Below are 12,631 nucleotides of genomic sequence, written 5' to 3'. Positions count from 1 at the left end.
AGGCCTGATTGGTGGAGTGTTCTTTGGGACCTGTGCCTCAACACAATCCTGTCTCAGAGCTCTACGGACAATCTTTCAACCTCATGGCTTGGTTTTTTCTCTGACATGCATTGTCAACTCTGGGACCTTATATAGACAGGTGTGTGCCTTTCCAAATCCTGTCCAATCAAATGAAATGAAATGATCACAGGTGGACTCCAATCAAATTGTAGAAACATCTCAAGGATTATCAATGGAAACAGGATAAACTTGAGCTCAATTTTGAGTCATTTAGCAAAGGTTCTGAATAGTTATGTAAATAAGATATTTCTGTTTTTTATTTGTAATACATTTGCCAAAAACTCTAAAAACCTGTTTTCACATTGTCATTATGGGGTATTGTGTGTAGATTGATGAGGGAATTTTTTTTTTAATACATTTTAGAATAAGGCTGTAACGTAATAAAATGTGGACAAAGGGAAGTGGTCTGAATACTTTCCGAACACACTGTATTTCCCCCTCATTAACATACATGATTACATTGTGCATGTTCATTTCTACAGTAATTATTATTCAATATGTCCTCACCTGGGATTTTAACTCATAACCTTTTGGTTCACGGCAATGGAGGGTAAGAGGGAGTGGGAGGATGACGGGTCATGTTACCAAAACACAATTGAGTTTCGTGATGATGATGACACACATGCACGCACGTGCGCACTTTAGTGGTTTACCTGGCCAGTTATATGCATCATTTTAAAACTTTAATATCACCTCATATACCATTGATGCAACCTCGGTGTTGCACTAATGGGGAACACTGCACTTTAATACAACCCAAAACTTTATTGCTTCTCAAAGTTTTTTCCTCCAATTTATTCTGTGTTAAGGGATGTGAGCATATAAAATCCTTCCTCCACAAAGTCCCCCACATTGTATAATTCATGTGTATCTTCTGCTCCCAAACTCAGCTTCTCTCTGCTTTCGCCTCCGCTCTCCCCGTCTCCCTCCCTCTCTTCTCCCACAGACTGCAAATCATGCCTTCATCCCTATTATCCCTCATTTCCTCTGCACTGTAAACAAAGACTCTTTGGATCAACGAACAACAAAAAATACTTTAACCGGTTACAACTAAATGAGTTAGGTTTTTTCAATTGAAAAATACGACATTTGTTGAAACCAAATATATGATTCAATGCCAACTGTTTTATTTTATTATTACCAAACCTATATTTGAAGTTGCAATCTTTCAACACTCAACTTACTTTTACCCTTTGGTTAAATATAATAACTAACAAATACAAACTAATATTTCATGTAAATGCAACCCATTTGTTTCATCTTGTTTTAAGTTCACTTTTTAATTTGGAATTAGCTATCCAAATTTCTTCAAATAATTAAATAAATTCCCTGTAAAACAATAACGGGTTCAATAAGTAGAAATAATGTTTCCAAACATATTCTTTACACAAGACTTTCACATTTAGTAGCCACAATATTATAACCAAGCATTGGCTACTTTAACATAGAAACCTTATCAGGCTCTTTAGTGCAGAGGGTCATTGTCATTCCCCAGAGTAGCTGCCCCTCACATAGAGAACTCATAAACTGCCTCTTAACTTTTACAGGGGCATAACAATAACCACAGTGTTATAGGGGTGGCAGACAAGAGAGATTGTGTGTGTGTGTGTGTGTGTGTGTGTGTGTGTGTGTGTGTGTGTGTGTGTGTGTGTGTGTGTGTGTGTGTGTGTGTGTGTGTGTGTGTGTGTGTGTGTGTGTGTGTGTGTGTGTGTGTGTGTGTGTGTGTGTACAAGTTTTATTCATGTCTCACTGTTGGCCAACGGGGGGCACTGCTTTGTAATGTGATGATGATAACTAAATCACGTGCAAGTGTAAAGCATACAGTCATTTCTATGAGAGAATACTAAACAACCTGTGTATTGTTTCCCACTCATACTCCAAGATCTTCTCTGCATTCATGTCTTCGAACAGCAACACTTATTATCGTAGTTAAGCTTCAATTTAATGTATTACTCGATAGAAGCCGGGGCGGCAGGTAGCCTAGTGGTTAGAGCGTTGGGCCAGTAACCAAAAGGTTGCTGACAAGGTAAAAATCTTTCGCTCTGCCCCTGAACCAGGCAGTTAACCCATTCTTTCCAGGTAGGTCGTCATTGTAAATAAGAATTTGTTCTTAACTGACTTGCCTAGTTAAATAAAGGTACATTTTTTTATTCATTTTTTAAAGCCAGCTAACTTGAGATTGAGGGTTGACCTAGAAAGAAAAATGTATTTCACTTGAGAAGGAAGGAGATGACCTCTGCTCTAAATTATGAAGCAGATGAAAGTAAATTGTTTGGCACGTCAGGATCAATAATGAATGGCACCTTTTGAAGAGCTAAAAAGTGAGCCAGAACATGATAGGCTGGTTTTCTTCAATTATTCAGGAGTTGTACACGCGTTACAAAGGCTGAAAGGAACCGACAAACCGTTCACTTTTCTGAGGAGGTATCGAGGTATCGATCACCATCGTGATAACAAAAGGACAGAGTAGAGAGGAGAGGAAGATGGGGTGGAAGAGAAGAAAGGGGTGGAGGAGAGAGAACAGTGAAGGGGACAGACTGTCTTCCTGTATCCTCCTGTACCAAATAGATGAATGCAATAAAAGTTGACCTCGGTTTTATTTTCTATGAAAAAAGAGATAAACTATACTCCAAACTAGAGAATAATCCAAGGTATTCTGGCTATGAGCCAAACAGGACATGTATTATTCAGTACTCAGTATGGAAAGACTTAGCTACTTCCAGATGAAGCCTAGCTGTCTGCATTGGCGGGGGAATGATTTGTGACAGTGAGGATTAAACCTGGTGTTAAGTTCTGTCAATAAAGTTTGTCCTCTATTGAATTATATGTCTGTGTTGACTAATGGTTCCTTCATTTGGCTGCAGTTGTTATTATTTGGCTGCAGTATTCTGCTGCATACTGCATCCATCTCTCAGGAGGGAGGGAGAGAGGGAGATTACAGGCACAGAGAGAAGGGGGAGAGAGGGAAAGCATGAGAGATACAGAGGGAGAGTGAGAGAGTGTGAGAACGAGAGAGAGAGAGCGCGAAAGAGAGAGAGACACCTACCTGGAGGTGACGGCATTCCCTCCCCCATATGCCCCCATAGGCAGAACTACGACAACATAACCAACAAAAACGGGTCACAACTCCTGCAGCTCTGTAGCACGCTGGGTATGTACATAGTCAATGGTAGGCTTTGAGGGGACTCCTAGGTGCACCTATAACTCATCTCTTGGCAGTATTACTGTAGACTACTTTATCACTGACATCAACCCAGAGTCTCTCAGATTGTTCACAGTCAGCCCACTGACACCCCTATCAGATCACAGGAAAATCACAGTGTGCTTGAAAATCACTGTCTACTTGAACAGAGCAATACTCATGAGGCATCAAAGCCAAAGGAACTGAATAATATTAAGAAATGCTATAGATGGAAGGAAAGTAGTGTGGAAACCTATCAAAAATCTATTTGGCTGCTAGCTGCGCCACCAGAGTCTCTGGGTTCGCGCCCAGGCTCTGTCGCAGCCGGCCGCGACCGGGAGGTCCGTGGGGCGACGCACAATTGGCATAGCGTCGTCCGGGTTAGGGAGGGTTTGGCCGGTAGGGATATCCTTGTCTCATCGCGCTCCAGCGACTCCTGTGGCGGTCCGGGCGCAGTGCGCGCCCGGGCCAGGGACACGGTGTTTCCTCCGACACATTGGTGCGGCTGGCTTCCGGGTTGGAGGCGCGCTGTGTTAAGAAGCAGTGCGGCTTGGTTGGGTTGTCCTTCGGAGGACGCATGGCTTTCGACCTTCGTCTCTCCCGAGCCCGTACGGGAGTTGTAGCGATGAGACAAGATAGTAATTACTAGCGATTGGATACCACGGAAATTGGGGAGAAAAGGGGGTACAATTTATTTTAAAAATAAAATAAAATAAAAAAATTATATTTGGCAACAACAAATTCAATCCATTTTAGATAACTTCCTGGACAAAACGTTTCACTGGAATAGTGAAGGTGTAAACTTGGCAGTAGAAAACCTAAATAGTATATTTGACCTCTCAGCTTCCATATCAAATCAAAACATTTTGAACAGAAAACCAAAGAAAATTAACAACAATGACAAATGGTTTGATGAAGAATTAAAAACAAAAGAAAGAAATTGAGAAACCTATCCAACCAAAAATATAGAGACCCAGAAAACCTGAGCCTTCACTCTGGTGAATCAATAAAACAATACAGAAATACACTATGGAAAAAGAAGGAACAGCACATCAGAAATCAGCTCAATGTAATTGAAGAATCCTTAGACGCTAACCACTTCTGGGAAAATTGGAAAACACTAAACAAACAACAACACAAAGAGTTATCTATCCAAAACGGAGATGTATGGGTAAACCATATTTTTGTCCCTATTACAAAGAACAAATAGCAAAAACATATACATGATCAAATACAAATTAAAGACTGCCAGAACCCACTGGATTCTCCAATTACATTGAATGAACTACAGGACAAAATACAAACCCTCCAACCCAAAAAGGCCTGTGGTGTTGCTGATATCCTAAATGAAATTATAGAATATACAGACCACAAATTCCAATTGGCTAAATTTAAACTCTTTAACATCATCCTCAGCTCTGGCATCTTCCCCAATTTTTGGAACCATGGACTGATCACCCCAATCCACAAAAGTGGAGACATATTACCGTGGGATATGCGTCAACAGCAACCTTGGAAAAATTCTCTGCATTATCATTAACAGCAGACTCATACATTTTCTCAGTGAAAACAATGTACTGAGCAAATGCCAAATTGTCTTTTTACCCAATTACAGTACAACAGACCACATATTAACCCTGCACCCCCTAATTGACAAACAAACAAACCAAAACAAAGGCAAAGTCTTCTCATGCTTTGTTGATTTTTAAGAAATGGCATGAGGGTCTTCTATGCAAATTGATGGGAAGTGGTGTTGGGGGAAAAACAATATAAAATCCATGTACACAAACAACAGGTGTGTCACGGCTGTTGAAAGGAGTGGACCAAGGTGCAGCGCGGTGAGCATACATTTTATTTATTAAGTCAAAATGACACCGAACAAAACAATAAACATTACAAATACAAACCGTGAAGCTCAAAGGCTATGTGCCCTAAACAAAGTCAACTTCCCACAAACACAGGTGGAAAAAAGAGCTACCTAAGTATGGTTCCCAATCAGAGACAACGATAGACAGTGGTCCCTGATTGAGAACCATACCCGGCCAAAACATAGAAATAGAAAATCATAGAAACACAAAACATAGACTTCCCACCCCAACTCACGCCCTGACCAAACCAAAATAGAGACATAAAAAGGATCTCTAAGGTCAGGGCGTGACAAAGTGTGCGGTTAAAATTGGCAAAAAACACACACATTTCTTTCTACAGGGCCGTGGGATGTGACAGGGATGCAGCAGAAGCCCCATCCTCTTTAACATATATATCAACGAATTGGCGAGAGCACTCGAACAGTCTGCAGCACACGGCCTCACCCAACTAGAATCTGAAGTCAAATGCCTACTGTTTGATGATGATCTGGTGCTTCTGTCCCCAACCAAGGAGGGCCTACGCAGCACCTAGATCTTCTGCACAGATTCTGTCAGACCTGGGCCCTGACAGTAAATCTCAGTAAGACAAAAATTATGGTGTTACAAAAAAGGTCCAGTTGCCAGGACCACAAATACAAATGGCATCTAGACACTGTTGCCCTAGAGCACACAAAAAACGACACATACCTCAGCCTAAACATCCGCGCCACAGGTACCTTCCACAAAGCTGTGAACGATCTGAGAGACAAGGCACGAAGGGCCTTCTATGCCATCAAAAGGAACATAACATTCGACATACAATTAGGATCTGGCAAAAAATACTTCAGTATTTTAGAACCTATTGCCCTTTACGGTTGTGAGGTCTGGGGTCCGCTCACCAACCAAGAATTCACAAAATGGGACAAACACCAAATTGAGACTCTGCATGCAGAATTCTGCAAAAATATCCCAAGTGTACACACTAAAACACCAAATAATGCATGCAGAGCAGAATACCCGCTAATTTTCCAAATCCAGAAAAGAGCCATCTAATTCTACAACCACCTAAAAGGAAGCGGTTCCCAAACCTTCCATAACAAAGCCATCACCTACAGAGAGATGAACCTGGAGAAGAGTCCCCTAAGCAAGCTGGTCCTGGGACTCTGTTCACAAACACAAACAAATCTCACAGAGCCCCAGGACAGCAACACAATTAGACTCAAATCATGAGAAAACAAAAAAGATAATTACTTGACACATTGGAAAGATTTAACGAAAAAAAACAGAGCAAACTAGAATGCTATTTGGCCCTAAACAGAGAGTACACATAATACTTGACCACTGTGACGGACCCAAACTTAAGGAAAGCTTTGACTATGTACAGAGCATGTGAGCATAGCCTTGCTATTGCGAAAGGCCGCCATATGCAGTCCTGGATCTCAAAACAGGCTATGTGCACACTGCCCACAAAATGAGGTGAACACTGAGTTACACTTTCTAACCTCCTGCCAAATGTATGACCATATTAGAGACACATATGTCCCCCAGATTACACAAATCCACAAAGAATTTGAAAAAAGAAAAAAAAATGATAAACTCCCATATCTATTGGGTGAAATTCCACAGTGTGCCATCACAGCAGCAAGATTTTTGTGACCTGTTGCCACAAGAAAAGGGCAACTAGTGAAAAACAAATACCATTATAAATACAACCCATATTTATTTTTATTTATTTTCCCTTTTGTACTTTAACTATTTGAACATAATATGACATTTGAAACACAAAGCAACTTTCACGCACTTTTAGTTGCAGTTCCAGGTTGCAAGTTACATCATCTCAAGCAACTTTGCTGTTAACGTTACATGACGCAACAAAACAATTGCATGCAACACCAATTATTTGTGTGTACAACTGTTTGGTTATTGTAACAGCATGGATATAGACAAAATGCAGTCTGTACAATTTAGCTAGCTAGCCAAAATGACATTGAGAACACCAACATGACTAGCTAGTAACGAGCTAACCATGCTAGCAAGGAATTAAGCTAACGTTAGCTAGCTAATTAGCACAGTTCAGGGTGAACAATTTATGTTGAAACTGGTCGGGGAAAGGTTTGGGTTCACTTCAATAATTGCATTTATTGACTGCCAAACCATCTTCATTTGACTAGCCATGATGCCAATTTGTAGATATCTCCCGTTCTGCTAATGTCTCTTCTGTCAACCTTTATGCACACTGGCAGTGGCAGGCAGCTGTGTTGACATGACAACTGGTTAGAATTCTGAAACATCAATGGATCATGTGACAAAAGTATTTGTTTTGATTGGCTGTTGCTTGCAACTAGCTGCACAAAGTTGAAAAGTTTGAACTGGATGCAACCAGGTAAGAGAGATACGATGGTTGGTGAAAGAAAAGTGGATACAGAGAATTTAGAGTGATGAACACAATGGTGGTTTGTGATTGGTCTTTTAAGTGAAAGGACCAAATAGCCTCTCTCTTACTCTCTCTCTCTCTCTCTCTACACTCACACACCCACACTCACACATATCCTAATAGCCCAAGTTTGCTCCCTGCCTGTCACTTCTCATAATGCCCAGGCCTCTCTCACTGTTACTGACCATCCCTTAGGAGAAATACCCCCCTCAACCTCCTCCAGTGTGTGTGTGTATGTGACAGAGTGTGATACTATTGACTGTGGTTTATATTACGTGTAGTTCGGCTCCCAGTGATTAATGTGTGTGTGTGTGTGTGTGTGTGTGTGTGTGTGTGTGTGCGTGCGTGTGCGTGTGCGTGTGCGTGTGTGTGTGGATATATATAGTAGTAGTATACTGGGTCTTTGTGTGGTGTGTGATTGATTACTCTGCTACAATATTGTCCGGGGGAAACTATATAAATTATTCACACCTTTATAATTCTCTGACTGAATACAAAGGGTACCAGGTTTCGCTCCCACTTTTAACATACAGCAAATTACATTTGCTTGTAAATGATTTGTGAAGCACATATGAAGGCCTTATAAATGCTCTATGAAGACTTAATGAATCCTTTATACTGTACCTGTTGGTCATAGAGTGTAACCCATATTTCTGTATGCAGTCTGGTACATTGTGAAACTATGGAATTTTAGAGAATGGGAATTGAGATAGGCTTATGCCCAATAAAGTCATTTGCAGCCTTTGGCTTCTTTTGAGGGTCAAAAACAATTGAAAATAATAAAATGTTGTTTTTCTAGGCAGCAATTCATTTCAGGCAACTTTGCTAAAGGACAGGAAGTTAACAGCACTCTAAAGTTGATATGCTAAAGGAATAAATCACCGACGTTTTCTTAGACACTTTGTTAAAGTTGTTTTTCCTCAGGGCAGCGATAGCAGCTAATGAGTTTCCCCCGACAATATTATAAGGAAATAACTGTCAGGTGTTGGAATGGGGATAGAGTTGGTTGCTACTTAACTTCAACAAGTACTCACTGGCGGAAGGGTGGTGGGGCTGTGCGGAGGATATTGTGTGTGTCCGTGTGTGTGTTTGTCGAGAACAGACCTGCTAGTTTGACAACAAGCTCTGACTGTCTTACTGCAGAATCAGACGTCCAATCCCTTGTCCATGAACGTAACATTTTGAAGGTTAAGTTCAGGCATTTATTCTGAATAGTTAAGGGGTTAAGGTTTGCACTGGGATTGCCTAGCACTGGGATTGAACACGCGACCCTCGGACCCGGAGCTGGCAGTTTACGCCCATCCACAACACCCTAGCAAATCTCAAGACAAAATATTTGTAATTGTGCTCACCATTGCCCCTAGAGGCCGGTTTTGAAGTAATCTCCTGACATCCTGCTTACCTGCGCGGACGTCTAATTTCGCAGTGGATCTTGAGCGACCTGGCTGGGTTTGATTTTTTGCAGTTTAATATTCTGAGGCCCTGTATTTAGCTGTATCCTCTCTCTGAGAGAGAAACAGGCATGAGATCACAGGGAAACGTGACAATATCAGTATCGGAATAGAGAAAGTGGAAAGAGTATAGAGCAAATAGTGTGTGTTACCCTTTATTCCGTGTTTGTGTGCGTCCGTATCTGCGTCTGTGTCTGTAGCTCTATCTCTGAGTTCTAATAAGAGTCTATTTCTCCGTCTGCTCCTCTTTACTGGTTAGTTGTTGTAGCGGCCAACGACAATGACACACTCTCCCTGGCTGTCAGAGCCAGTTTCCATCAGTCTGCCTACACATACACACACATACACACACAGACACACACAGACACACACAGGCACACACACATATGGGAATGTCACATAGTCAAGGAAGACAGTGAAAAGAGAGATAGATACAGAGAGACAGACTGAGCTGTGCAAGGACAGCACTATCAACCTAATTCAATGGAACCTACCAAACCCAGCTAAAATGCAAATGTGGCCTACTTGAAGCCTTCTCTCTGAACAATCACATAACAACACCAGTGTTTTTAGCCAAGGCGCAGTCCTATGCCACAACCCACTGAATCAGGAATATTCTGCTCTTTTTGTGAAACAGTGGTTGCTCATGGTTCTTGTGGTTCTGTTGTTCCAGAGTCATTGGAACCTTCAAGATGGTTCTACAGAAGGTGGCGGAGGAGGGCCAGCTAGAGGTGACAGACACACTCATCGACGACAACAACACCGCCATCAGGGTAATTCCCAACACTGGTTCCTGATCAGTTTAGATAACTATAGCCATAAGAATGAGAATCCTCCATACTGATCTATAGACATCATACAGTATATACCGAACACAGCCAAAAAGACAAGTATTTTATTGACCTCAGGTGAGTATTGATCCAACAGCCACATACAGTGTATTTGGGAAGTATTCAGACCCCTTCCCTTTTTCCACATTTTGTTACTAAACAGCCTTGTTCTAAAATTGATTAAATTATCTTTTTTCCTCATCAATCTGCACATAATAACCCATAATGACAAAGCAAAAACACGTTTTTAGAAAGGTTTACAAATAAAGTTTTCTGACCCTTTGCTATCAGACCCGAAATTGAGCTCAGGTGCAAAAACTAAGACATGAGGTCCAAGAAATTGTCCGTAGAGCTCAGAGACAAGATTGTGTCAAGGCACAGATCTGGGGAAAGGTAACAAAAAATGTCTGCAGCATTGAAGGTCCACAAGAACACATTGGCCTCCATCATTCTTAAATACAAGAAGTTTGGAACCACCGAGACTCTTCCTAGAGCTGGCCGCCCAGCCAACACTGAGCAATCGAGGGAGAAGGGCCTTGGTCAGGGAGGAGACCAATAACGCAATGGTCATTTTGACAGAGCACCAGAGAACCCCTGTGGAGATGGGAGAACCTTCCAGGAGAACAACCATCTCTGCAGCATTCCACTAATCTGGCCTTTATGGTAGAGTGGCCAAGCTGAAGCTACTACTCAGTAAAAGGGACATGACAGCCCGCTTGGAGTTTGCGAAAAGGCACCTAAAGGACTCAGTCGATGAGAAACAAGATTCTCTGGTCTGATGAAACCAAGATTGAACTCTTTGGACTGAATGCCAAGCGTCACGTCAGGAGGAAACCTTGCACCATCCCTACGGTCAAGCATGATAGTGGCAGCATCATGCTGTGAGGATATTTTTCAGTGGCAGGGACTGGGAGACTAGTCAGGATCGAGGGAAAGATGAACAGAGCAAAGTACAGAAAGATCCTTGATGAAAACCTGCTCCAGGGCGCTCAGGACTTCAGACTGGGGCAACGGTTCTTCACCTTCCAACAGGACAACGACCCTAAGCACACGGCCAAGACAATGCAGGAGTGGCTTCGGGACAAGTCTCTGAATGTCCTTGAGTGGCCCAACCAGAGCCCGGACTTGAACCCGATTGAATATCTCTGGAGGGACCTGAAAATAGCACTGCAGCAACGCTCCCCATCCACCCTGACAGAGCTTGCAAGTTTGTAGCGTCATACCCAAGAAGAATCGAGGCTGTAATCGCTGCCAAAGGTGTTTCAACAAAGTACTGAGTAAATGGTCTGAGTGCTTATGTAAATGTGATATTTCAGTTTTTTTTTTTTTATACATTTGCTAAACTTTCTAAATACCTGGTTTTGCCTCATCATTATGGGGTATTGTGTGTAGATTGATGAGGGGGGAAAAAAACATTTAATCAATTTTAGAATAAGGCTGTAACGTAACAAAATGTGTTAAAAGTCAAGGGGTTTGAATACTTTCCGAATGCACTGTATTCAGAAAGAAACAGTATGTGAGAGAATGAAAAAGAGGAAGTGTGAGATAATGGGAGCAAGGGATGGAAAGATCAAAAGAGATATAGAGAGGAGGACAGAGAAACAGAGAGAGACTGTGTGAGAGCTTATCCCGGCACCAATAGCTAACAATAGCTAACGCTGATGTTGGGACCTTGACAAACTTAATGAGTGATAACCATGAAAACACACAAGACTGATGGCTATAGTTATGGTCAACAAGTATTTTCTGTCTTTATCTAGCTCTAGTTGTGATATTTTACCTAGCCTCGCTGGCTAGCTAACTTTTAGGATAATCAATTCTCTGGTGACATAGCGATGTTGTAGACGATAACCATCTGATTACGTGTTTGTTTACTTGCACAAGCGGCATTTGAAGTTGCATGTGGTCGTATCCACTGCTAGTAAACAGAGCTGGTATCTGCAACTTGTCATGACGCAGCCAGGAAATGGCTCTATAGCGATGATGTCACACACAAGTCAGAATGGCCTTGGGCGTGCTCACACACACACACACACACACACACACACACACACACACACACACACACACACACACACACACACACACACACACACACACACACACACACACACACACACACACACACACACACACACACACACACACACACACACACACCTCTCTGTCCCTGACGAGGGAGTGTAGATGAACACAGCCGGCCCAGAGTCTCACCTGTGTTTTAACTGAACAGAAGTGTTTCTATTTACCGCGTCCTGCTGAAAGATGCGGGGATACCATGGTAAAGCCTCTAACTTCACTGGCTCTGCAGTCACAGGGCAGAGATAGAGAGTGAGAGAGAGAGAGAGAGGAGAAAGAGGGAAAGAGAGAAAAGGAGAGCGAGAGAAAGAATGTAACAAATTGCTTGGGTTGTAATAAAGATCAGTTGACTGTCCAGGGAGGTGTAAAAGTCCCCTGAAGACAGGAAAGAAAAATTGCTCTGTCTCTACATCTTCCTGTTCAGATCAATCTAAGCACTTACTGTCAAACCAAATGTATCTTTGTGCGGCAAGTGACCACAACGGTCTCTGTAAACCAATATTGAGCTTTACAACAACTGTTTTACTGAAATTGTAGGCAGATTCTGTCTCACAAATTTACCTTTGTCACACTTTTTCCCCCATATTCACTTGGCAAGAAAGCCGGAAGTCAATTTTAGTTTAATTTCAACCAAGAATGGATTCTTTGTTCCAGTTTAATTAAAGATGTCATTATGAACATTATGAGTTTAACTACAGATGTCAAAAGTCCTATGGGGACAGTTTGGAGATGTGTTACCCACCCTGTCA

General features: G+C 41.9%; 1 protein-coding gene across 11 annotated transcripts in view; it reads left to right on the top strand.

The window, feature by feature from the left end:
- Positions 1-12,631, top strand: part of otofa (otoferlin a) — a 132,794-nt gene that overhangs the window by 54,325 nt on the left and 65,838 nt on the right. For all 11 annotated transcript variants that reach the window (XM_071370802.1, XM_071370801.1, XM_071370796.1 and 8 more), the window contains exon 4: positions 9,647-9,746. In XM_071370802.1, coding sequence (XP_071226903.1) covers positions 9,647-9,746 — 100 coding nt within the window. The remainder of the gene's footprint in view (positions 1-9,646; positions 9,747-12,631) is intronic.

The sequence above is a fragment of the Salvelinus alpinus genome, chromosome 27 (genome assembly GCF_045679555.1).
Source record: "Salvelinus alpinus chromosome 27, SLU_Salpinus.1, whole genome shotgun sequence".
In the NCBI taxonomy this organism is placed as follows: domain Eukaryota; kingdom Metazoa; phylum Chordata; class Actinopteri; order Salmoniformes; family Salmonidae; genus Salvelinus; species Salvelinus alpinus.
This window is presented reverse-complemented; position numbering and strand designations above follow the sequence as displayed.